This window comes from Zootermopsis nevadensis, unplaced genomic scaffold, assembly GCF_977971745.1.
Source record: "Zootermopsis nevadensis isolate Lab colony 2312 unplaced genomic scaffold, Znev_1.0 Znev_ptg000022l, whole genome shotgun sequence".
Classification (NCBI taxonomy): Eukaryota; Metazoa; Arthropoda; class Insecta; order Blattodea; family Termopsidae; genus Zootermopsis; species Zootermopsis nevadensis.
Window position 1 is genome coordinate 3,802,581 of NW_028259154.1, and position 27,852 is coordinate 3,830,432.

At 41.3% G+C, this 27,852-nt stretch overlaps 1 protein-coding gene across 7 annotated transcripts in view; it reads left to right on the forward strand.

Annotated features, from left to right (window-relative positions):
- The window catches only part of LOC110841552 (sal-like protein 1), a 223,696-nt gene that overhangs the window by 170,799 nt on the left and 25,045 nt on the right, over positions 1-27,852 (forward strand). For all 7 annotated transcript variants that reach the window (XM_087353458.1, XM_087353453.1, XM_087353455.1 and 4 more), the window contains exons 2-3: positions 16,645-20,079; positions 23,284-23,420. In XM_087353458.1, the coding sequence (XP_087209584.1) occupies positions 16,645-20,079; positions 23,284-23,420 (3,572 nt within the window). The remainder of the gene's footprint in view (positions 1-16,644; positions 20,080-23,283; positions 23,421-27,852) is intronic.

Here is a 27,852-nt window from a genome sequence, read left to right on the forward strand (position 1 = left end):
TATTCAGTCGGCCAAGTAATTTTAATATATAAACTCAGACGTTCATAACCGTATTCACAACAGCCCGCCACTGGCCCCTGTTGAGGCAGTTGATTAACTCCACACAGAAAAGTCCTTCTTCAGGGCTAATAATCATTCTTCAGGACAATAAATTCCTCGTAGCCCTATCATTCTATACCTTGTCACAAGAATCTTCCATTGGTCCATATTCTGAGCCATTTAAAATTAGACCAACCCTTCACACTTAAATTTATTTTCACGACACATTTTGGCATTACTCCCCTGTCTGTCTTCCAAGTTGTCTACCCCTCGGCATTCTTGTTGGTTCGATTAAACAAATAACATCTCGAGTAAACAGAAGACGAAGCTGTTACGTAATTTTATCTTGCCTCTTGTTAAGTCTTTGCAATTTTTGGTCACAAAATTCTCTTGAACGCTGTATTCTAAATCACAGAAAGTTAGAATTTCATACATAAGAACGAACGTGAAATATCATAATACTAAATAATATAATCTGACACGTGAAATTTGAATTATGATATCTTATAAAATCAGCCGACTTACGAAATGGATCAAAACTGGTTAACATTTAAATGTTATAGTCAAATGGGAGTATCTTCATAATCCGTCCGGTTTAAATAATAAATATTTTAAACGTTACATAGGACACTTTTACGCTCACACACAGCATTAACTTTAGTGGGCTATAGCCCCCAAATAAATAGCAATAAATTAGACTGCCATCTTTCTATTTGATGTGAAAGTGTGTAAGAAAAAGTTTTCGAAATATGACGTGAGCGAAGACCGGCGGGGGTAGAGGGGCTTTACTCACAATGAGAACGGAACAATCAACTTTAAAACGTTTTCTGGACACGCGCACAGAACAGAGAGAAAGTGGAGTTAGGGGATTGCTGGTCAGTCTTGTAAAGTATTCAGCTGAATGGCTGGAGCTCTCGAACAAAGTGTTGGCTCTGTGCAGCTGTTTCTAAACCACCCACACCCTACAGACCTGGCCGGCGCTGACCTCTGCCACCTGCTCTGTAATAACAGTATATACTAGGGGTGGACAATTGAACTTACTTGGTGGGGGGTGCACAGGCCCGTTTCTATTTGACAGCGGGCAGAAGAACCAGGCCAGAGAAATTCTCTGTTTAAGAAATTAATACAATTTTCGTCGACTCATAAATAGGCCTACCTCTACACATCTGTGCGTGTGTTTATGAAAGACATTCCAGGCGTGTATATCGGTTGTCTCAAAAAGATGAACACACATTCAATTAATGAAATACAGACATTTTAATAAGGTAAATCATTATTCAATTCTAAAGGCTTTTGACGACGTTAGTTTAAACTTAAAATTATTCATGGTCAGGGCTTTTTCCATCGTCTGTTCTTTAAAACCACGACGTTTCGGAGGCTTGTTCTGTTTCCGTCTTCAGGTGAGAGGTACCTACTCTGTTGGGTCCCTTAGAGCTAGTCTCTGTCACTAATCTACTAACAGAACCTGTACTTGGGTGGATAAGTTGAAATAATTGCACGATTTATATTGTCCAGTGACAGAGACTAGGTCTTTCTCAGGGACCCAACAGAGTAGGTACCTCTCACCTGAAGACAGAGACAGAACCAACCTCCGAAACGTCGTGATTTTGAAGAACAGACGATGGAAAAAATCCTGACAAAGAATAATCTTAAATGTAAACCATTACGTACGTCAATATTGACACACAGTGAATTAGCTAATCTGTAGGCGTTGAAATTGACCACTGTTAGTGGCACATTTGACAGCGGAGAAAAACTGACTGTGGCCACCAAAGTTGCCGCTGGGACGACTTCGCAAGACCGTTCAATGTCTTATCGGAGCATTTGAAGTGTTGCTCGCTTTGTGCGACTCCTACAAGTAACCCCAGAAGAAAACGTCTGGCGTGGTCAAATCTGGCCATCGTGGGGGGTGGAGGGTACTCACCAGATCTTCTGCGTCCTATCCATCGGTCAGGCAAAGCGTTGTCACGACAGGCCCTGATATCACGATGGTAATGTGGAGGTCCTCCTCTGTACAGCTGACGGACGTCGGAAACAGTGGATTCTTCATGCATGCTGAGGAATGAAGCACTAGTCACTGTTCTTTCGATGAAGATTGGTCCCACAACACTTCTGGAAGACACAGCGCACGAGACTGGAGGTCTTGGCAAATGCACTGCCTTGTCGACATGAACGTTCCGATAATTGCAAGACCAATACACACAATTATGCCGGTCCACTATACCACTCAGTTCCTCCTTCTTAATTAATTTCGAACATTTCACGTGTTTTTATGAGGCCACCCCACCGATCGCATTCTTTTGTTTTCCTGTCACCAGTAATACCAACATTGCCAGCGTGCGAAACCTTGATGTGAAAACACTAGAATCATTTAGCAGCATGAAAATTGTTTTGATAGATAATCATAAAATACGAAGCTTTATTAAAGGTGACCGTTTTGTAGAATAGAACATGAACAGGTTTCAGCGAGGAATATGATGGAGGGAAATGTATTCCACAGAATAGATTCAATTTTGAGAATCTTAGCCTTCAGTCGATGAACTTATAAATATTTTTTTTTTAATTTTACAGAACACAAATTTTCATTGTCGTGTTCACATGAGCAGGCGACACTGCCCTGTCCTCATCCAGATGAATCCAAACCATATCCTTAACTGTATTTCATTTACATCAATTTTAATATTATCCTCCCATATTACATGAAAGTATTTCATGTTGTCTCCTTCCACAGTGTTTTTCGACTACATTTCTGTACGTATTTTGTAACTCTCCCATACATTCTACATTCCCCGCCTATCTTATCCTCCTTGAAACAGAGCTAGGAATGTGAATGTGATTCTGTATGAAATTTGTTTGGACTAATTTTAAGAATTACTCATATTTGTTCAAGTATTCTTGTTTTATGTTGAATTACAGAATTTATGTTTAGGTTGGAAGACAGAACATAGTACTGGGTCGCATTTTACTCACCCCTGTTCTACACAAAATGATCTCTTTGCTGTAATATGATTGGAAACCTCACGAGGTTACAGTTTACTGTATATAAAGGGCTAATAACATTGTCCGTGCGTCATATGGAAACCCATTTCTTACGAATTGATTCGCCTATAGAGTCCATTATAAGGCTTTGTTATCAATTATGGCATGCATGCATAAACGACATTAATCACATAACCTGATCGCGTCTGATGTATGCATCGTGAAGAATCCACACTTCGATGTTTATTCTCGTGTACAGTTCAATAGTAGATCACATTATTTCATTATACGTACGTACATAAATTACTGCATTAGGCAACACGCAGGTGCTCTGAAGATACGCTGAATAGGTTTATTTAATTTACAAAATATCAGAATTGTAAATCAAGAGCTGGGTACACGCATTTATCGTGTGATCACGAAGTATTTTTAAGTTTCTGCTCAAGCAAAGAGGCGAAATGACTTCCGGTCTGACAAACGGAAGTGAAACTCCCAAATATGAAGAAATTATTCAGTGATACAGGGTTAGGATGCTGGTGATATCGATGCCACTCACGGTGATTTCCAAGTCATCATCACACTCTACAATACTTTTCGTTGTCGACATGTTGGTATTTCTATATAAGAAAAATTACTGAAAGTTGGCTCTATAAAAGAATTCTTGTCTGTGTAATACAGCGAAATGACCTACAGACTGGAGATGTGGACATCAGTTTCGACAAGTTAAGAATCAGACAGGATTTAAAAATTTTAACTTCATAATAACTTTTTTCTACGGAGTGATATATTCTTGGCAAATCGTATTGTGTTTGATGAAACTCGAAGGTTTGTTTTCCGTTGGCTACACCATCTACTTTAATATTATCCTCCCATCTACCCCTAGATCTCCCACGTGGTCCCTCTCCTTCGTATTCTGCGACCGACTTTATGTACACATATCATCTTATCATGCGTACTAAAGATAACATCCAAAATTTGGAACGATCCACAATTAGGCCTATTACCAAACGTGTGGATTCCTGATTCGACTCCCGGCAACGGAAACTCCTAAGTCGGTTCCGAAATGTGGAATTCTGAAGATTCTATCACTTTAGAATGTTAATTTAATACGCAAATTCATTATCTTTATAAGTAATCTTAAAATATTTTCTCGTAGAGAATAAAGGTCCGCCGAACCACATTGCTAAGATGACGTTAATTTAGATCGATGTTAGAACATGATACGGTAATTCTTTGGAGACGATGTAATTCAAATAGGCCTATAAAAGGACGAAACCCGTACTTTTATGTCGATTATGTATATATTATAACAATCTACAGCAGGTACTAACTCTTCACAATAGTTAAATGAACTGGTATAATAGATCTGCTTTCATGCGCTCATACTAATGCGATGGTAACGCTATAATTACTGTTCTAGACGTATCGTGTGCGTGATTACGCACAGACATATCGGCAACACATTGGTAGTTACGCAGACCCCAGAGCACGTAATACAAACACAGGGACTAGTTTAATGTAATGACTTACACGGAGCAGCTTACATACTTACATGTGGGAGGTATTTCTTTGCATATCGGGTTAAAGACGACATAATAAATCTCCGGATAAACAGAAGAAAACATTTCGAAGGCCGCATAACACATTCAAAAGTAAATCATATGAGAAGGAAAGTCCTTTGTACTTAAGGCAGATTAAGTTGCTTATTATTATCATCACGTATTTCTTTACTGTTTCATGGTTATTTAGAATATGTGTAATGTAACTTAACTAAGCAACACTGTGAAAGAAGGAGTCCTGCACGAGAATCTGATGGTCGCTAAGCTAATGAAGAAACGTCTTTCGTGACCTTTCATAGAAGTTGATAGTTCATTACCGTGCCACTGGTTTCGTACCATGAACCATATGATTTAAGTCCACACCAACATATCTTGTTACTTTAAAAACTACTTTAATATTATACTACCGTCAGGTACTTTGATCACTCCTCGATAAAGACAAGGCAGTATTGAAGGGAATAGATCACAGTTAGTTGAATAAAAATTTTCTCGGATATTATCCATCGTCTAGTAAATATAAAACGTAAAACGACGTTTCGGAGATGGGACTCTATCTCCGTCTTCAGGTTCCTACACAGTTGGGCCCACTAGATAGAGCTAATCCCTATCTCCGGACAAAGTAAAAAAGTGAAAGTCCCAGAGTAAAAAGGCATTACCACACCATCCATCCGTGGGACGTAAAAGAATAGTATGTAGAAATCAAAATTCATAAACACGATAAAGCCAAAAAAAATAAAAACTCACAAAAAAGGTGGGAATAAATACACATGAATATCAGCTCGAAACTCGATGCCCAACTTGGATTTCTTGAGAGATGACAGGTATCCAAATAGGAGATAAATCCAAATTAGGCTGGCTGATAGGATTGGCGAGTAGTGCCATGTGTGCCGCCTCCTTGTATTTTCTGTAGATGGTATTGGGTTCAGTTAATAATACTCTGGCCCCATCCCAACAGACATGATGATCTTCTTCGTACGCATGTTGGGCAAATCTGGATTTCTCCAGCAGGCCCTGTCTGAAATTATATTTGTGTTCTTTCAATCGTACCTCCAGAGGTCTGTTGATTTCGCCGATATACCATCTACCGCAATCACATGGTATTCCATACACACACTGCCTAGTCTGTCTCTCGGCTGTTTTTGGTCTCATGGAACTCAATAAACCACGGAGAGTGTGTCCGGTTTTAAATATTGTCCTGATGTTGTATCGGTTCCCAATTCTTCTAAATTTTTCAGAGACACATTTGGATACCTGTCATCTCTCAAGAAATCCAAGGGGGCATCGAGTTTCAAGTTAATGTTCATATGTATTTATTCCCACTTTTTGTGAGTTTTTATTTTTTTTGGCTTTATCGTGTTTATGAATTTTGATTTTACATACTATTCTTTTACGTCCCACAGATGGGTGGTGTGGTTATGCCTTTTTATTCTGGGACTTTCATTTTTTAATTTGTCCGGAGATAGGGATTAGCTCTATCTAGTGGGCCCAACTGAGTAGGAACCTGAAGACGGAGATAGAGCCTCATCTCCGAAACGTCGTTTTACGTTTTTTACGTTTTATTACTAGACGATGGATAATATCCAAGTAAATTTTTATTCAATTGACTCTTCACAATCGTCAAGAAGTTTTAGATTTGATAGATCACAGTTAGATTTTAAAAATTGTCCAATTTAAAGAATGAGAATAAATGTATTCAATTTTAATCAACTCTCAAACCAGTCCGTTTTGGAATAATAAAATGCTATCAAAGGAGAAATTTTGTTTTGATATGCAGTACAACCAGAGTTTTAAGATATACTAATGTTTCTTAATTAATTTATGTAATTCCATCAGACATCCTCATCAGAACTGCAAATGCCTGTGTGGAAGAAATTAATATTTATTACTTCGACGAGTTTTATATAAATCCATTAAAATTTCAGGATGTTACAGAACTACGTATAATTGGAAATGTTTCTGTTTATCGTCGTTGCTTGTCAAATTCTGAATTAAGAAGGTGACTTTGCCAATTATGTGGTGTTTTGGTGCCTTAGGAAATCTTCTAAAATCTCAGTCAATTTATGGATATGATTCTTATAATCACGCCAGCTTCTAAAAACCACAAAAAAACTAAATATACATTATTTTTTGTGGGTGTGAATTTGGCATTTTATGGACTAACAGGCGTGTGCTTAGTAATTAATGCTAAATTTTCCCAAGTTCAGTGCAGAGTCCCTTGGGCAATGTTTTATAAAAGTTTCTCAGCAAAGTCCTAATGTCCTTTTTACATAAATCTGTTTATTCCATACGCTGAACATATAGGCTACTGAACTAACAGAATATACGATTAATAAGTTGTGTTGTCAATAACTTAAGTCCTATATTATGATCTGCAAACCGCATCTGACATAACTTTTCAATTACCCCTACTCATCGCAGTGTTACCACGCTTTCGTTCAGTTACTATTGTTCTGGAATGGATAAACACTTCCATGAACCAGTTTATTTTCGTTCCATGATCTAAACATAGGCTATGCATATTAATACGGACATCGACAGTATTAAAATGATGTTATGTCAAATGCAGGTACTCCGTAGAATCATTTTAATGCAGTACATCATACAAATCTGTGTCATTTAATTAACTGAAATTTATGTTTTCTATTTCAACGAGTTATAACCGCGGCTGTTCAGAATTTAAATTAATACAAGATGGTCCAGAAAGTTCATTCTTTCATTAGTTGGTCTACTTTACACAAATGCTGGGATATATTCTTAAATTAGGCCACGACCGCTTCCTTCCGTCCATTCCAGTTTATTATTAACTGTAATCCTCTCATTCAACGCTTTTTTTGGTCGGACCTATCGAAAATGCGTCGTTGAATAAACTATAAATAAATACGCGGCTCTACAGCGCAGAAGATAACCACCTTCATACTCACCGCCGTGTAAACCTCAAATTCTACTATAAAAGAGTTCCATAGAAGACAAGGTTTTTGTGATTAGCTTTTCAAGAAGGTCTGTGTTCCACAGCGTCACTTACCCCATGGATCCAAGACCTTCCTGAGCCATTCAAGAAATTCCCAACATCTTATGGAACCCAAAGGTTCATTACCGTGTTCACAAGAGCCCTTATCCGGAGCCAGATGAATCCAATCCTTACCTCCCCATCCTTTCATCAACAGACCAAGTTTCACACCCACACAAAACTACAGTCAATATTATACTTTCGTATATTTTAATCTTTACGTTTTTATACACCTGAAGAAAAGTCATAAGGTTCTGAACTGAACAGTAAGCATAACCCGAATTTAATCTGCTCTTAATTTCGTCATGAATCAAATCTTGATTTGTTAAATTCGCTCCGAAATATTTTAACTTTGCCATATTTTCAAATGATCCATTAACTATCTTTATTTTATGATTTCGCCCTGCATTCTGATGACGAGACAGTTTTCTCAGTGTTTGATTCTGGACCAACCTCCTCACTAGCGCCAATTAGAGCCTCTGTGTTTTTTCATGGTATTTATGTTATGTCCCATTAGATTTGATAGCATAGACCAGAAGCTACGTACGGGCCGAGTAGCCAGCCTATTTCACGTTCCATGTTCTTGAAACCTATTGACTGGGACTTGAAAATGTTGTGATCGTTCTCAAAATATACGTACGCCACGTTCATCCACTAATTCCGTTTGTTCAGACTCACCGAGATGTCTCACCCTTCGGTCGTGTTCACACATTCACCAGCAACGTTATTGTCTAAGCGGCTTCGCCCCACAGGTCGAAGGGGGGTTGGGGGGGGGGTGTTTGTGTTGCAACAACCAATATCAGCTTCACCGTATTATCTTCTGTGGTTCTATATATTGAGAAGGCTGGCAGTTTTAATATCACGGAGCCTTGGCCAGGGCCATCTATCTCCTCATAAGCTCACTGTCCTCTTCACGTGGGATCTGTTTGTTCTACGCGGACTGCAATATAACGTTATTGAAACAGAGCAGACTCCGTGCCTCGGAGTTTTATATCAGGAGTGACCGTGTGTGCCTCCCATCACTATTTGTCATTCTTCTTTTCATGCATTGACGCAAGATGTCCAGGTCGCACAGCGATGAGGCCTTTTGCTAGCCTTCGGGAGGTTTCCGGTTCGAATTCCGAAAGGTGTAGTCTGTCCTGACGGTCATTCTACCCGTAAAAACGTGGGAAGGTGTCCATGTCATAATTTACGAGTTGGTAAGGATTCGGAAGTGGGAAAATTGATGTCTTCCGGGTTGTTGAACCGTGTAGTCTGGTAGAACGATTCAGAGGTACTTACTGCCTCCATCATCAGGGCGATTGACCTGGTTATGGAGGCAGTAAGGACCTCTGAAACTTAGGAAACTTCTACCAGACTGCATAATTTTTACCATAAGATATGATATTTTATTATCTTAATTATAAGAAATTTTAAATATTGTGATCAGACGGATTAAAATAAATAATTGTTATAATTTTTACCATTTTCAGTTTCAATTTGGAAACTGTTATTTGTGAGCGTGCGTATAATATTGGTCATTTTGTGAGATCTGTGGTTTACACAGCGATGTAAATATCGATTGGGTATTTTTGAAGCCGTGTAGTGGTTTACCAGTGTTTCGCAGAAAAGTAGAAGACCAAAATTAATGGTGACTGAATGAAAAAAAAGTATCGCTTTTTTGAAGTCGGGGACTGTCACACTTTCAGACAGGAGCCACAGAAAACTCTTCTTAGAACGAATTTAAGGAATTATCATGTAGTAAAAAAGGCGATATGAATTTTCCATAACAAGTTTCCAGCAGACGGCAGGACATGTCTCATCGACTTGTGTATATTGAATTCCGAGAGACGAGCTTTGAAAATCGTGACGTCATGGCTTCCCTCTTCTGTGCTCAGCTGACAGACAAGGTGTTTGAGGGGAAATATTTCCGCATTTGTGGCGTCTCCCGAGGTTTTCCTTCTCTCCCCCTGTTCAGAATATTCATCCTGTTTCCCTTTTTTTTTTCAAATTCCTTCCTAACATTCTCCAAGTGTCTGGCTTTACGGATAAAGGAATTGGGCACGTGGCTAAATAGACTGTCTCTTCGGGGGACGTTATTACCGAGGACCACGTTTCGTTGCGTGCCCTGCCTTCGTCATAAGGTAATAACACAAAATTTTGATACATTTCAAAGACCGAAATGAGCTTTGTCGAGCGACCCAGCAGATTGTGATATGTAATTTAACATATTTTAAAACTAATATTCAGAGAAAAATATCCAAGAATGCACATCATTTGGATAGCCTCACAAAACTGTTACCTCGTTTTATTCTACCTTAATTGATTTATTAATATTCAAATTCCAGTTAGAATTTAATGTAACTAAATTATAACCCGCTCACTTTTGCTACAATTTGAATTAATATCTCCAAAATAATGGCGGTATTGTACAGCAATACGAGACTACTGCCCATAATTTGGCCCCAATTTGTAACAGTACGATTTAATACGCCCCGGTTAGCCGCAGGTTAGGTTAGAGTAGACTATAAGAGGACATGCGAAGCATATGCAAAGTTAAAATCGAAAATTATTGTGAATATGAAACAACAATACAGGCCTATATGCGTACACGAGTATATGATCATTACAGTTGTTTATCAGCGATATAAAAATTAACAAATTAATGTCGCCGGATAATGTAAGTAATTATTGAACTTTTGTGTCGTATACATATCTTGTTCAATTGATAACTGGAAATATAGGCTTATAATTAGTGAAAAAAATTGAGCAGTTTTCCAGACTTAACAAAAAAAACAAAAATATCACACAATAATTGCATGAGATGAGCGGAAAATTCCACAGTAAAATAAAATCGACAGACAGACAGATAAATGCGACACAGCAAACGTGCTCCTTGCCTGAGAATGCTCCGACTCTTAAATCATGGCGACTCGTTTATGTTTCACAAGAACCCATGTTCTTACTCTAAAAGTCGGAATAATAGCTTGCTCGTGCCAAAAACAGGGGAGGATTCTTTTTCCCTAAGGGGATTTTCATGAGAGTTAGCAGAGTAAAAATTACGTGACGATGGAACTTCCGTCTTCTTTCAAACAATCCAGACGATCTGGTTATAGACATGGCAACCCCCTGCCCCTCCCCCTCTGCACCCCTTTTCCATATATACACACATGGCTTTATGAATGGCATGACAACCGATTCCACGCACCCCATTTCCAGAAAGTAGGAAATACTAGCCAGGCACGCGTTCACCCCCGTAGAGAAACGTCTGAAAGTTGTCACGTGTGTGTAAAAGTCGGATGGAGAGACTCTTTTTCACATCCTGCTACCATGCCCTTTTTATATAAACACATCCTATCCTGTTACCCTAATTCAAAATATAAATTTTCGTAGCAACAGAACTAATTCCACGAGAGCAGATGTACTTTTACGTCTCAGAGATTAAATAATCTATTGGCAGATGCCAGACATCGAGACGCAAGTGTTTTCAACGATATTCCCTTACGATGTTACTGAAGCTTCTGAAATGTGATATGGCGAATGGTTGTCCCGATCGGGTTGCTATAACGATAACGGTAGTTGAAGAGGTACAAGCTGAATCGATTCTCCTGGTGTCAGTGGCTTCTTTGATGGCAAACCTACCATCTCTGAGCCCGCCCGGATTAGGTCCGTGCCATCGTTGAAGAAACCTGACCATTTTCAAGACATAGAAGGTTTAGATGAAACGAACTGAAATATGCCTACGTGAGTGTTGGAAGGTCGATAATAATTATTGAAGACGTCTAGAGTGTTGAAGGAAATGTCCATCTTCTTAATTAACCACCGCGGCATGAAGACGTGTGGGAGAATCTAGGCATAGCCTCAGGCGGTCTTAATATCGACACCAGACAGAGGTGGGTGGGTAAGCTTCCGGGAAAGAGCCCTCGATGGATAGGACGCTGATTTGGCCCCAGAGCCAGTATGGATGCTGCTGTGAAGAGAAAGTCTTCGGCTATGACGGGAATAATCTACTTTGGTTGATTCTTATGTATATTGGACATTGTTCTTTATCTGAAGTATGTTTAAAGAATATGACGTTTCGGGAGTTCGTAACTGTGCTTCCGTGTTCAGGTCACTATACTGACATTTTGAGCCGAGAAGCTAGAAAGAGGATTTTCAAGTTTGAACAAGTAAAGTCATATATTAAATCTTGTCCGTCTAATCACAATAAATTCTTATTAAATATTAAAATATTACAATAGTTAACATTTAAAATATTTAAAATATTAAATGATGTTCTTTAAATATTAACTATTGTAATATTTTAATATTTAATAAGAATTTATTGTGATTAGACGGACAAAATTTAATATATACTTATTATATCACAATATGACGCAACTTTACCATCTTAAGTAAAGTTATGAAAAAGACAGAGAGAGAATTTGGTTGAGAAGATTTTGTCTCGCATTGCAGACGAGTTACTAGTGAAAAATTTATGGACTGACTGAGGAAACCCGGCCCTACTAAACCACAACGGTCGCTAAAAGGACAGAATCTCAAATTACTCTTTGCCTGTTTGAGAACTATTTAATATCACGTTAAGCTGGAAGTCCGTTAAATCTCATTGTGGCAACAACTGGAAACAGAGCAGTTCGAAGTGAGATATTGTTTTGCCAGGTTTCACAATTCTCATCTCGGATTTCTATTGGAGAGTCTTGTCTTTGCATTCTGCACTGGGGAAGTCATACGAGTGCATGTCATCAGAGTCGCTCTTCTGCGGAAGTGCGTAGCGTGGTTCTACGTGGCCTGTTAGGTTTCATGTGTCAGGCTGACGGAAATCATCGGAAATATATACGTTTTACATGGCTTCTGAAACAAGCTGGCTACTCATTCTTATTTGAAGTGTTTTGAATATTCCATTACGTAAAGACATCCATAATTTCCTTGTAGTGACAGGAATAAAGAACAGTCCCACGAATATTAAGTTTCGTCAGCATTTTCCAGTTGGTATTACGCACTTGTTGGGTTTAATAAAGGAGGGGGGCCTACAAGTACGTCTGACGAGTTTCGTAACTGAGCAGGGCTGGGTGATGGGCCACAAGAACTCGATAAATTAAGTGACTAGCTGTTGGTTGGACGTCCGCGATTCGATTCTGGAGAAGGTCCCGAATTTGTGTTCTCACTACGCCCAAAGAGTCTCTGCGGCCAGCTCACCTATCCGACACACATCCGGGCCCCTTCTGTGGGTGTTAAGTGCCCGAAGCCCACCTCCGACCACTCACCTTTAATGTCGAAGTAACCCCCCCCCCCCCCCCCATAAGACCTTGCGACATTCTATTTAAGCAGTGTTTTGTGATTTACTGTTAAGTTATTTAACGGAGCTGCTTAAGCGAAGTTCTCGAATGAAATAGGAAGATTATTATGAACGACGAGTTTATCGAGTGCATGGTTTGTTTCAATGTAGTGCCTACTATTCCTGCATATTCATAAACAGACTAAAGAAAACCTCGAAATTCTTTGTCAGAAAGACCATTAACCCGGCCGAGAAATGAACCAGGTAACCTGACTTGTATTTTAATGTTTACGAGTGTTTGTAATTCTTTATCTTGAAATTCCTTCTGATATTGTGTCCCCCGCCCGATTTGGACAGAATTTAGGCCTACGTGTATCGTTTAATCTGGTAAAAGTGTTTCTGGAGCGATTATTTCAGTGGTTGTCTGCAGCTGTCTGCGGTGCATTTCGAGTACGAAATTAAAAGTTTCTACCCCAGGAATGTTTTTGATATTTCTGGAAAAATCTGATGTCTTAAAATATAACAATAGCGTTGTTGCTATCTAGTAGCCAGGGCAGCTACTACACAGGGGAAAACGAACTTCTCCTCAAAAAATTATCCCGATGCAACATTTACCTTCGATAAAACACCGTTGTGTTTACGTGGCGACATGTTTGAGTCTGTTACACGTAAAAGCTGAAATTCGTAGCAACTACACTTGCATTAGGCATGCGTTATTTAACTCTGTGTCTGTAAAATATAGACTGTCACATAAAATTCTGGTGATGTACCGAATCAGCAGCGCAAAGAGGCAGGGAAGCTTGTAATTAGGTTGTCTTGCCGGTAGAATGAGATGTAATTAATGTTTCTTACATGCAGGGATGCCTCAATGTAGACTTCATACCTCAGAGGATAAGAAAATTATTGGAAAAAAAAAGCTCTTGTATTGGCAGTAGGCATAAGAATATTAGAGGATTAAACTTTGACGAAAATAACTGATACTAATTCTGAAAGACGATCAAAATTTAAAAATTAACGTTGCTGGAGAACTCTCAATTCACTGAATGTACAGTCTCCTCGTAACGATTAGATTATGAATCAGTTTTCAATGCTACATGTTCTGTGCCTCGGTGTTCTATGGTTTCAGGATAGAGATAGATAGATATAGAGAAATAATAAATAGAGGAATATAGAAAGAATAGTACATATTCCTGTACACTCGCGTATTCACAGCTTTTATCAGCAAACGATTTGTCGCCGCGTCACCGCAGGGTTTACAGGCCTAGTGATTAGACTGCACGCCGTACGTTTGTGCAAGAGAAGTTGCCGCACGACGCAGGTCAATATTTTCTCCTTACGTGAAATTTATCAATACCGCAAATGTTTATGTAATTTTGTTCTGCGTTTATTTTGAGCAGATAAATTTGCAGTAACAGAGACGAGTACATTTCAATATCGAGTGAACCAAACCCAGAATATTTTAAAAATCTGTCGAACAAGAAACATCTCAATATGAAGAGTAAATTTTGAGTGCTGTCTAGTACCTCAATCAGCAGGTAAATGCAATGCAGTGGTGTGATTTACGTACTTGAAATCAATTAAAGAAAGAAGGATATTAGATTTCGTGTTTCGATTGTCGTCTTATAGACTTTTACACGGTGTAATTTTGTTACGAACTTTTTTGAGAAGTGTACTGCCTTTATTTTTATGGCATAATCTTGAAGACATTCTTACCGCCGTGAAAACTTGAATTCTCGTAGTACATCGTCGATTATTATGTTGTGTAACGACACTATAGGCCTATAAACTGAGGAGGCAACGTGGCGTTGAATGATTTCGGATAATAATAAAGAATTATTCAAAACGAGGTGACTATAACTGCAGCCATTCGGATAACTTCCGATATAAGTTTCCACCAGCCTGCGCTCTCGGTCCATTTGTGCTGAAGATATGCGTGTGGCGCTTGTCCGGTGACTGGGTCCGACTCGCGAACTCTCGTGAACAAGCGAGTGGGCGGGGAATATGGAGCACGCAACAAGTGTGTTATTTATGAGTGTAGGTACCGCCTTCCTGTCATAACCAGCCCAAGCCCCCAGCCACTGGACCGCCGAACTACACTTCATCATCCGAGACCCACGCACGCGTACGAGGCTCCGGAAAGGAGGCGCGATCTCCCCCTTCCGTGTAAGCGAGGGCTTGCGTACGGGCTGGATGACCGGGTTTCGATTCAGGGCACGGGTTTTTCTTCGTTTCTGGACCTACAATGGAGCTCGCAGCCTCCTATCAAACTCACGCCGTGAATACGTCAGCTGGACCCGTCCAACAAATCAGTAGTCATTCGCTGTAATGGCTAATTATCACTGTTATAAATTCATACATTAGATTAATCAAAATAATGACGGGGGTTGCTTAAACTTCAATGACGTAATATTCTTTCTACCTAAAGACAATATTCTCTGCGTCTTTGACGATAACATGGAAAATATTCCGCATTTCCTTGTATTTCAGCTAAATGATATTTACGTTTTCTGGAAATATTTCACGACTCTTGAGTTTAAAACAAAAAAGTTTCTTTCCCCTTGAGTTTCCTGCGCGTGTTTGTTTGGCGTTATCCGGTCAAAATAAATTAACAGCAGTGGGAAAGTGGGGGTCGGCTGTGCTTTGAAGAAACTCTTAGACAAATAATAGGACGACTGAACGTATCTCACGAACTTTTCATAAATACGTAGAAATGCTCTTGAGGATTGGGGCTTAGTCGTTCACTTTGACAATCCTCAAAATGAGTGGCATCCATTATTGTCTAAGAATAACTACAAAATTGGCAGCACCCGCCCGCCGTCTGTTTCCCCCCCCCCTCCCCCCCCCCCCCCCACATTATCCACTAGACGTCGAGCGTAAAGTTTTGTTTGAAGAGTGGATGCAGAATTTTGACAGAAAGCTCCGTTATTTTCACGATCTGTTGAGGCGGGAAGTTTTGTGAGTTGGGGGGGGGGGGGGGCGAAGAAGCCAAAGCTATTTCTGGCCACCGTTGGAATCTGCCTGTCTGCATACACACGTCGCACAGTCAGGGTAACAAAGAGTCGGCAAATGACGAGCTGTAGCAATCCAGTCAGGAGCGGAAACACAAAATGTATGCCTGAGTTTGGTTTTGGTCTAGAATGATTTTATTTATGTTTGGCATTGGTAAGTAATACATTTTGTAGTAAATAACTTAATGGGAGATTTGAAGTATGGGGCGAAGTGAAGCCTTTCTCCCTTGAACGTTGTGTCCAGTTATCATAATCGACGATGTGCTAGTTTCAGTACCATTCGTTTATAGCAGTGGTATTCAATATTTTTTGTTCGCGTACCCCCAGATATAATTTCTCTTCAAATTTGTACCCCCCAAATTTGTTGTTGTATAATCCAAGTTATACATAGAATATAATCTACATCTAAAATAAATTAAATAAATTACATTACTGATTATTCAGTGTTTATCATAAAATAATTTTTTTTTAAATTTCACGTACCCCCTAAGATGTCTTCGCGTACCCACGGGGGGCACGCGTACCCCCAAGTTGAATACCACTGCGTTAGGAAATACTACAAACAATTTCAGTTTAGTTTGTTTAAATGCTGGTTCGATCCCGTGATTGTGTTACGGGTCGCGAATCTGCTTAACCAACTAGTTCAAGCTGTTGTGTTTTCTGGTGTTTACTGTCCAAGGTCATGGCGATGTGGAGGCAGCAAACACCGGCACTGCCTACAGGAGTAACACGGCGGAACGTCCATCATACTCTCCGCCGTGAGAACCTGAAGACTCACATGTTTCTGTCTCGTTTCAGGAGAAAGCTCCGGTTCCGGATCGGAAGACGAGGGTGGGGGCAGTGGCGGCGGAGACAGCGAGTCGGCGAGAAGAGAGTCCAGGGACGAACACGTGTGTGGCCACTGTCAGGCCGAGTTTTTAGACATATCGGAGTTCATAGAACACAAGAAGGATTGTGATCGCAAGGTTCTTGTGCTGGGGCTGGCCGAAGAACCTCCTTCATCGGACCTCGAAGACATGATGGCTACCGGAGACGAAGATGAGGACGACGGCGTAAGCAGAGAGGGCGGTAAACGTCTGGAGGAAGAAAGGAGACAGAGGCAGGACGCGGAGAACAATAACAGTGGCGATGGTGAGACCGAGGGCGAAGGCGACATGCAGGAAAACGACATGCCTCTGGGGTTCCCCTTTCCTCTGCCACCAGTCCCAGCCGCTGCCAGCCACGTGACATTAGAGGCCCTCCAGAACACGAAGGTGGCGGTGGCTCAGTTTGCAGCCACGACCATGGCCAACAACGCGGACAACGCCGCGGCTTTGCAGGAGTTGGCCGTCCTGCAGAGCACGTTGTTCACACTGCAGCACCAGCAGGTCATGCAGATGTCGCTCATACAACAACTGCAACACCAACTGCAGATCACGCGCTCGAAAGAGGGCAGTCCGGTTTCGCCCCCACCACAGGTGTTGCCTCTCCCCGCTCAACATCAACCGCTTAAACCATCCAGGCCTTCGACCCCTGTCAAACACGATCCACCACCACCGCCACCGCCGACGACTCAGTCCATACCCGCGTCGCTCCCGACTCCCCAACATCAGCAGCACCAACCTCAACCTCAACCTCAACAACAACAACAACAACAACAGCCACCTCACCTATCCTGCACGACTCCGAAACCTCTGAACGCACCGAAGCCGTCCACCACGTCTCCACCGGCGCACGCATCGTCTCTGCCGCTGTGTTCCATCTCCTCGTCGCTCGCGGCTTCCATCATAACGAATCCCGATCCTCCTCCCCTCAACGAACCCAACACCCTGGAGATGCTCCAGAGGCGGGCTCAGGAGGTGTTGGACAACGCGAGTCAGGGTTTGCTGGCCAACAATCTCGCCGACGAACTGGCGTTTAGGAAGAGCGGAGGAAAGTCCAACTCGCTGTCGCCGTATGACTCCAAGTCCGGGGGCCGAAACGAGCCATTCTTTAAGCATCGGTGCCGCTACTGTGGGAAGGTGTTCGGTAGCGACTCGGCTCTGCAGATACATATCAGGTCCCATACAGGTGAGCGGCCCTTTAAATGCAATGTATGTGGGAGTCGGTTCACCACCAAAGGCAACCTCAAAGTTCACTTCCAGAGGCACACTGCCAAGTTTCCTCACATAAAAATGAACCCCAATCCCGTACCAGAACATCTGGACAAATATCACCCACCTCTCCTAGCCCAGATGGGGTCGCACCAGAACATGTCTCCGGGAATGCCGCCACACCCTCACCACCCCCCTCCGCATCACCCCTTTCATACCGGCACGAGTTTTCCGCCGACATCCCTTCCTTTATACCGCCCCCCGCCACCACATGATCTCTTGACGCACCCCCTCAACCCCCCACCCCCTCATCGACAGCCACACGAGCCACCTCCACCGCCTCAACCTCAGTCAAAACCTCTCCTGCCACAGACCGCGTTATTTGGGCAGCGTATAGAGCAGGACCTACCAGAAAACCTCAGCAAGCCTCTCAGCCAACCCTCGTCACATTCCTCTCCACCTCCCGAGCACTACAAGAAAGAGACCTTGGACGAAGAAACGCAGGAACTCTCCGAGCGGGGAGGGCGCAGCTCGGTGGATGGAGGCGCTGATCGGCTAAGCCCGAAGCTAGAGCCGATGACGGACCATGAGCAGGAACCCGACGCCGACATGGAGATGGAGCATTACTCTTCACCTCCTCCGTACGACGACTGCAGCCTCGACAGTAAATACAGCAATGAGGACATGCTGATGGGTGAGCCCGACAGCCCGCTCATGGACAAGAATGAAGACAGTCTTCAGGAACAGCCAGAGAACCTGTCGAGTAAAAGTGCATCCGGTAGCGGACAGCTGAATATGTCGGTCGGACAGCGTCTTCCCCCATCCATCCCCTTCCCACACACGGTGTCACCACCAAGCAGCACTTCGTCAGGCAGCATAAACACCCTGCACATGCCACTCGGACCCATTCCTCTCCCCAACGACGTGGACCCCGCGAAAGATCCGGCCATCTACACGAACCTCCTGCCTCGACCTGGCAGCAACGACAACTCGTGGGAGAGCTTGATCGAGGTGACGAAGACGTCGGAGACATCCAAGTTGCAGCAGCTGGTGGACAACATTGAACACAAACTGACAGACCCAAATCAGTGCGTGATCTGTCACCGGGTTTTGTCTTGTAAGAGCGCTCTGCAGATGCATTACCGTACGCACACAGGCGAGAGGCCGTTTAAGTGTAAGATCTGTGGGCGGGCGTTCACTACGAAGGGCAACCTCAAGACACACATGGGAGTGCACCGTGCGAAACCACCGATGCGCGTTTTGCACCAATGCCCCGTGTGCCACAAGAAGTTCACGAATGCCCTGGTTCTCCAGCAACATATCCGCCTGCATACGGGCGAGCCGACAGATCTGACTCCAGAGCAGATCCAGGCGGCCGAGATCAAGGAGTACCCTCCCCCGGCTGCATTCCCGTTGTCGAACTCCATGAGCCCGTTCCTAGCGCAAGGATTTCCGCTACCTGGCGTGTCCCCACTCCCTCCTCCGGGTCTTCACCTCGGTCTGAAGCCGGACTTCGAGGAAAAGCGAGACAGAGATCGAGAAAAGGACAGGGATCGCGAACGGGAAATGAAGGAAGACTTTGTCAACAAGGCGGACTTCTTGGAAGACGACAACACGAACAGCAGTGGGCCTCAACATCTTCCCTCCTTCTCGACATCCCTTGCCGCTCTCGAGAACCAGGTTCGAACGATCACTACCATGGCGTCTCAGCTGTCGGCCTCGGGACTCAGTCGATCTGCTGAAGAACTCTGTAACAACAACTCTGCCATCGCGATGAACAAGACCTGCACTCCCACGCCGATGAACGGGGAGAAGTCTCCAGTACCTGGTGGGAGTCCCACAGAATCCGAGGTCCGCGCCTCGCCGTCTCCTCCGCGGCCACAGACCCCACTTCATATCCCGAGGCCGCCTTCGTCGCAGCAGCCCGAGAGTCCTGCAGCGTCCGAGTCCAACTCGCTGGGAGCTCTCGACCTGACACCTCGAGCAACCGGACCGGCACCAGGCCTCGGTCCCGGCGTCTTCTCCGGCTTTGGCCTTCTTCCCCCTGGCTCCATTACCACGGGGTCCTCGCCGCTTATGACTTCCGCTCTCTCGTCGCTGACTTCGTCTGTCCTAACGTCTACTGCTTTCAACCCCATTGGACTGGCGGTCGGACCCGCAGGTAGGCAGTCCATCCCAGCCTCTCAGACTCTTTAGCTCTGTGTCAAAGGACCAACACGAATTCGTGTTATAGTCCTTCAATTTCCTCGGAGCTTTGTCATTATTCTTTCAGATTTAAAGCATTCCTAGAAATAGTACTCCACTTTCCAGAAACTGTAACGTAGAAAACTTTGTCCGAAGTTCAGTATGTCTGACAGCGATTCTTTGGATCTTGACCGTTGTTGAATTCAACACTCAAAAACCAAAAAATTTTATCTTTCCTATTCAGTTCACATAACATTTTAATACCTACACATTTTAGAGGTTGCAGTCAATTTTGGTACAATTTGTTTAAAGATTCGTCTGTTGACGGATTGAAGAATATCACGCATGTGTTTAATTACCTGTTCATTCAATATGACGTTAACTGAAGGAACATACATAAAATAAATTTAAATTCCAAGTAGTTACAAGAATTCCATTATTTCAGAGGAATCTCGGACGCCGGTTTAGTCCTGACGATACAGGACCAATTTGTGGATAAGTACCATTCTAATGGGCCCGAATTTCCGTTACCATGGAAACGAACTGTCTGTGACGTAATGCACAGACCGTGTTTTATCTTCATTATACCGTTCAGGCCAAATTAGCTCCCTTCCTAAAATATAATATATTAAAATATGAATTATATAGCCTGCGAACAAGTTAGTACAAGTTATGAAAGAAAAAATATGTAAACTGAACTTTCTAGTTTTAGCCATGAAAGCCTCTGTCATTTGTTTCAACCATTGAACGGGGTGTTATCATCAGTGCGATAATATCGAAGATACGTCTCTTTGTGTAAGGGAGAATGAATTCTGTCACTACTGACGAAAGAGCTCAGTGGAGAACAGTCCTCGTTGAGAGGCACTGACAGTGCACTCAGTCCAGGAACTCTCTGCCGTTTATGATGTAAGAGTGTACATTGCCACCGATCCTTATGCTGAACTATATGAATCCAATCCACAGCTAGTTCCCTAAGATCTATTTTAATATTATTCTTGTATCTACGTCGTAGATTTTACGAAGGATCTATCTCCCTCAGGTTTACCAACTAAATTTTGTATTAAGATATCCGTCTTCTGGGTTATTGCGCTGTGTAGTCTGGTCGATGTTAACCAACGTTTCAGAGGTCATACTGCCTCCGTCATCAGGGCGATGACGGAGGCAGTATGACCTCTGAAACGTTGGTTAACATCGACCAGACTACACAGCGCAATAACCCAGAAGACAGAAATCTTCATACTCACCGCTGTGAGAACCTCAAGTCTTACATAGTCCATTCTTCCTCAGTACGAAAACTCCCAGGAAACCTATTTTCTTGTTTTTTCGATTATGCAGCCTGCATTGCACTTCTCACGGAGTCACTGGTCCATTCTTTTCTTTTAGTGTCATCCATCCAAGAAGGAACAAAAATAGGGCTATATAAAGTGAGGTCCTTAATCCGAAATTAGTCAATCCGCTAGTAAATATGGCGGCTTAACGGGGAACAGAAGATTTTGCAAGCGATCGAAACACACGATGTACGAGCTCTAATGTGCGAATATGTAGTGAAGTCCATATAAACAACGTGCTACACTGCTGCTTCGACGTTCAGTGTAACACTGTCGAGAAATCAGTCGGGCAGGAGGTGGAAGTTCCTGTGGTCACCACAGCGACAGCGCTGCGGTTACTTCCTGACAAAAACCAATTGAAAACCATCCGAACCATCCAACCTGAAAAAACCATCCGAAATATGGCGCCTTCTACCCTACTAATAATAGATGCTGTTGGTTATTATAAATTACGTTTTGTAACACAAAGACAAGTAGTAATGAAGAGAATGTTATTGGATGGTATGACCATATGCCCCCAGAAAGCTACATTACATTGCAATATTAGAAATTTATCTCACTTGAGTAAAACATTAACAGCACAAGATTTGTATAGCTGGAAATCTGTGTAGGCTCTGCTGTTTTTAATAGCAACTTTCTGTTTATTTTTAGAACGGATTTTAGGCTTTTAAATATGAATATTTATCTTTTACGTATTGTGTAAAATTTAGATTCCGGGTAAACCGTAGTATTAGTAATTTGAAAATGTGTTCTTTTCTATCCAACACTGATGTAGCAATAGAAAGTCTTTTCTCATTAATTTATGTTTCTCACAAAATTAGAAGATAAATTCCTTAGACAAATTTTACAAATACAGAATATTATTTATTTACTGGAATACGCGAGTAATTTATAACCCGCTCCGCACGTTTTGTGTTCACACAAGCAACGGTCATATTGATTGCTTTCTGTGTCCTCGCTATAAGCATTTTAGGCGAAAGACCAATTTTTTTTGCATTAATAATCGAAACATCCCATAATTTATTCTTCTAATTTTATCATGAACCTTATTTCTATATATTTGTATTGTTTGCAGATACTGGGAAAAAAAAATATGAAATTATATCACGGATAATAGTAAACCTAACCTAACAATACTGATTTAAAAAAAAACTCTGTGTCTCTATTGGGAATTCTTTACGCTTTAGCAAAAGGTAAAAACATCTTATATATAAGTTCTGTCCATTTCTCTACCAAGTCCTTGAGCCGAACAAATTTTCCATCCATATGTAAGTTGTCATTTGAACAAATTCGTGTTGTCGTTCCTCCGTGGCCGAACGAACTACGTATCTAACGCGACGGATGAGGAACTTACATGACCTCTGGGGAGTACACCTTTTGAAACGTTATAACTGCTGTTGATCAGAAATGAAAATTTTTATGGTTATGGGATTTCTAATTCTATCGCTTCTTTTGGGTGATTTTAACAGATTTAGGCAAAAGAGCGAGGAACATGATAGATCAGGTCTCGGTAAGACACAGCCATTTTAAAATTCCTCATTTTTAATGACGTAAGCGACAGCCGAACGTCGTGATCGAGTGGTTATCACTCCTACTTGTTTGGAAGATCGGAGTTCAGATCTCGGCTAGGACACAGGCTACACTGACTCAGTCCAACCAGGGAAACGCGAAATAAAAGCCTTGAATTAGGTCACACTTATTATTTTCCAGTTTTGTTAATAACCTTGCCATTATACGCTGTATAGTCTGAGCTACTGAGAGTCTTGTTAAACAAATCATGCCCAAAATAAGTAGCCTTGTCGCCAACACGCTAATGCTACGAAGTGCAGGTGTCACTGGTTGTGTGGTTGCAGTCCGCCCGGGCAACACGACATGCAACATCTGTTTCAAGACGTTCGCCTGCAACTCCGCGCTGGAGATCCATTACCGGAGCCACACCAAGGAGCGACCATTCAAATGCAGCGTCTGTGACCGCGGATTTTCAACCAAGGTAAATCATCCCGAGTCCTAGGAACCCAGTTCACAACGTAGAATCTTTGTTTCCGGGTTTCTCGGCGGGACCACCCGACAGCCACGTTACCCCCACCACCAGGTCTCTCCCATTCACACACGTCTGAGTGTTACAGTTTTAGGCCCAGGCTCAGGCCTTACGACTTATTGTTGCATTTAACGACGATGTATCAAGTGCAAGAGATATACAGCGTCGAACAGGATGTGAATGTATCATGATTGGTAAGTTGGTAAAGATTTAGAAGGAGAAGCTAGTGGTCCTTTTGAACGTGCAGAAATTCATAGTCAGGACATCCTGTGTGATGAAGTGAGGTTCGAACAGCGTACCGCAGACAGGGGCGCTGGAAATCGCGGATTAAAGTATCAGCGGTATTTCTTTTCTTTTTTTGGGAAACAGGGCCATAATGATTTTGGAAACCAGATTTTATCGAAGTACGTCATTATGTGACACATTTCTATACCAAAGTTACCTGTAAACGCAAAGTTACATAATTTACGTCCTGCGTTTACTGTGAAAAGACTTAACTTTGCTGAAAATTTGCAGGGGTCGCTTTCATCACGAGGTCTTTGTCTTGGAATTATGGTGAGTTTCAGGAACTCGGCCACTGAGGTTGGCGAGGGATTGCTGTAGGTCTATATCACACAATTAGAAAGGTCCTCCACGGATTGGATTTGAATGGAACGCGACAACTTCTCGCCAATGATGATACGTAAATTTTTTTGCCGAATAAATACCATGGACCTTCTGAAAAGAAACCTCCATTAGACTTTAGTGAGGAGGTTGGTATAGAAATAAATACAGAGGGAATCAAATTTATGTTCATGTGCATTCTTATTTTAAGTCACGACCATGAGGGTTAACAGTTCTTTGTGCAGTTCAGGACAACAGGTCTTTATACATATAACAAAAGTTGTTGTAATACCAAATATAAACAGGAAATCCGGGAGAACTGGACACAACAATTTAATAGTCAAATGGCCCTTCAAATGTGGGCATGATATTAAATCCAAAAGGAATGTAAAATGTGCAAACTAAGTAACTTGTGAGGGGGGGAGGTTCAGAGAAAAGCACGATTGGAGGACTGGGAGGATGGAAAGCTAAGAGGTAACGAATAAATCAGAAAAATGCTGACCTGCTCAAAACTCTTAATAAAATGACAGTTAATAAATCCTCCAAAAATGTGGATAAGTTTGAGGTAAATTTAAATTTTTTGGAAAAAATTCAGTAACAAATCTAAATTGAGTTCATGATTAAGATAATATCTGATGAAATTCCGATAATATTTGCTACCATTGAGTTTAGAATGTTTTAATATCTTGTCATTTCTCAATACGCTAAACCTTAAAAGACACGAATCTATAACACTTATTCCATTTTAAGTGCTAAGGAGAATGATTAGACCTATGGGAGGGAGGGAGGGAGGGAGGACCCATATTTTTTACACTTCATCAAATATCAGAGCCATAAATTCAAGTATGAGGAGATGAGCGGTACACGCCTCACGCATGGAGAGAACTACAAATGATTTTGAAAGTTGTTTATTGTTTCAACACAGAAGTAACAAGTTTTACGAGCACACAATTTGTAAACCAACTTCTTGCATCAAGATGTCTGTCTTATAGGTTGCTGTGCCATGTTCCATGGTAGAAATGTTTTGACATTTAAGAGATGCAGTTACACATAGTATATAATCAACATCTAAAATAAATTACATTACTGATTATTCAGTGTTTATCATAAAATAATATATATATTTTTTTTTTAAATTTCACGTACCCCCTGAGATGTCTTCGCGTACCCCCAGGTTAAATACCACTGCTCTAGAGTACTCGAATGTGGTCTAATTTTTCTTGTAATTCTTCATCATAATCATCACCGGACTCTTCATTTGAAGAAACTCTCACACTATTCTCGTTCTTCTGTGGAAGTTTCCTACTGAATATTTTTCTGGATTCCATCATGGCACTAACGGCAGCCATTTAAGAAATGTTACAAAACATTTATTTGCCATCTTCTTGACAAGGCCTTGACAGAATATTACCCTGCCATCTTAATTAGTATGTGACCCTCTTTCTGGAGTCTTCTGGTCTGTACCAATGGTGACAGTGTGATGAGAACATTCTTGATAGTCTTGCCTCGGTGCAATGTAAGTGAAATATCACCACCGATCATAATTTTTATGGTGCACAATGCATCTCGAGATGTTTTCACAGATTCGGGTACTTCTACTCTAGATTCTTTCCCAACAAACTTTTATATTTCTCCTTCATCTTGGCCAGTCGCAGAGACGTGGAGTAACTGTCTGCATGCCCCTACTCAAACACGGATAGGCAAGACACATTACAACGTAATCCGAGACGTGCCGATCATCTGGGTGATATGGGAATCTGATTACCTGGCGACCTTAATCAAGGCCTCCTTGCAGGTCCCTGTTCTTACAGAATCCCTGGGTCCTTGAAGATGATTGACCTCTTTAATTGGAGTTTTGACCTTAGGTCTGGGCCTTATAGCATCCTGGTCAGGACTTACCTGGACTTGGTTAGTGCCAAATATCCATCAGCCTCCAACACACCCTTCCTTCTGGCATCCCAGACTTATTAACGTCTTTTTCAAGCACTAGTCACAACACAGACCGTTCATTAACTAACCCGGAGCCAGTTGCTAGTTTGATTTCAATCAGCCTCTATAAAATCATCGTTTTAAAAGTGTATGAAGATGTTTGTGCAGGATCGTATAACAACAAATTCTAAGGCACTGAACATTTACTTCGTATGTTATTGCTTAATATTAGCATCAGAAAAGAGCATGCTTCAAGGTCACAGCGAAATTGTACAATGTTGCAACATGAACAATGTAGCCCTGACGACTAAAGACAGCTCAGAACCCACAGAGTAGCAAATCTGACAACACTGCAGTATTGACTTAGTTCCGTGCATTTGGTGGGGCAATTTGTTGGTGACTACGATGGTATGTGTCTTACCTCTAGATGTAGCCCTGCGTTGTCTGTCGTGAGACAAAATGCTAATTGCGCGCAAACAGACCAGTTGAGGAGTACACCAATCAGTATGAAAGAATTGATGAAGATATGAAGCAGACATCAGAATATAACAAATTAGTTCCCTAAACACAAATGAAAGACACATAGTACATTATGGTGCACTACGTATTTATTTATAGTTTATATATTTATTTCAGAAGCTCAGACTATATAGCATCGCGGTGCACTATTATATTCAGCTAACTCAATTAACTTGTCATATGCCACAAGACATTAGACATTTTTTTTTTTTTGGAATTCTGCAATGCAGACGTAGAAGGCAACAGTTACGTGTACACTTTGTGCCTGTCAGATGTTGCAACAAAAACTCCCGTATCTCAGATATTCCCTCGTGAAACATTCTTATCAAACCTGTCTTTTAAAATATTATTTTGGCTGTAGTAATGACGAAGACTGTAAATTTTAATCTTAACGAACCTCTCATTTAGTATCCATTAGATGTAAATAATATTTCAGACTTAAAGTAATATGAAGTTACGTTAGTCTATTTAATTTTGAAGGACAATTACTGTTACTATTACTGGATTTATGGACTTTGCCCAACATCTGGTTTTCTGAAAATTACTCAGTATTATGGATTTTGGATGATATGTTTCTGTCTTCAGGTAGACGGGATGCCTTAGAAAAACCTAACCTCAAACAATGGCCCAGGGTATTAACTAAAAAGGTCTTTCTTTACAAACTCTGATCCACACAAACTGATCCATTTGTTATGTTCTGTTCAGAATTCCAAAATTCTGCACAAATTCCATAATTCAGTAATAATAACGCAGTCTGTGATTAATACATAAAATGTTGTTTTGTTTCAATTTTTTAAAAAAAAGTTTATAAAATTTTATAATATGTTATCATAAAAAAGAACACAGATGCTGAATTAAATACTAATAAGGAAAGCTGTCTAGAAATAATTATAGAGAAAGCTAAGTTTTTGATCGTGTTTCATAACCAAACTGTAATGTTATCCAGATATGAAATGAATGGGGATTTAATAAATATACAAAGATTTAAGCAGCTGAAATATTATTTATTTATTATGATCTGAAGACCAGAACTACTCCATTCCCTACCTCCCAAGTCTAACTGAAGTACATCGTATCACATTTCCCGTTTTTAGTCAGAAAAATTGAAATTACAGTTACAACTTATTATTATTTGAAACACGCATTATCTTACGTTGCGGAAATAGATTATTTATGGGCTTAGAGGTGATGTTACTCTTTCATGAATGGATTGTTTTTCATCACATTCTTGTTGTTGTAGTCTTGTGTGAAACAGAGGAAAATGAACCTAGTAATGACAGACCTGACACACTTTCTTCATTCATGAAAGTAATATAATGTAGATCAGGATAAA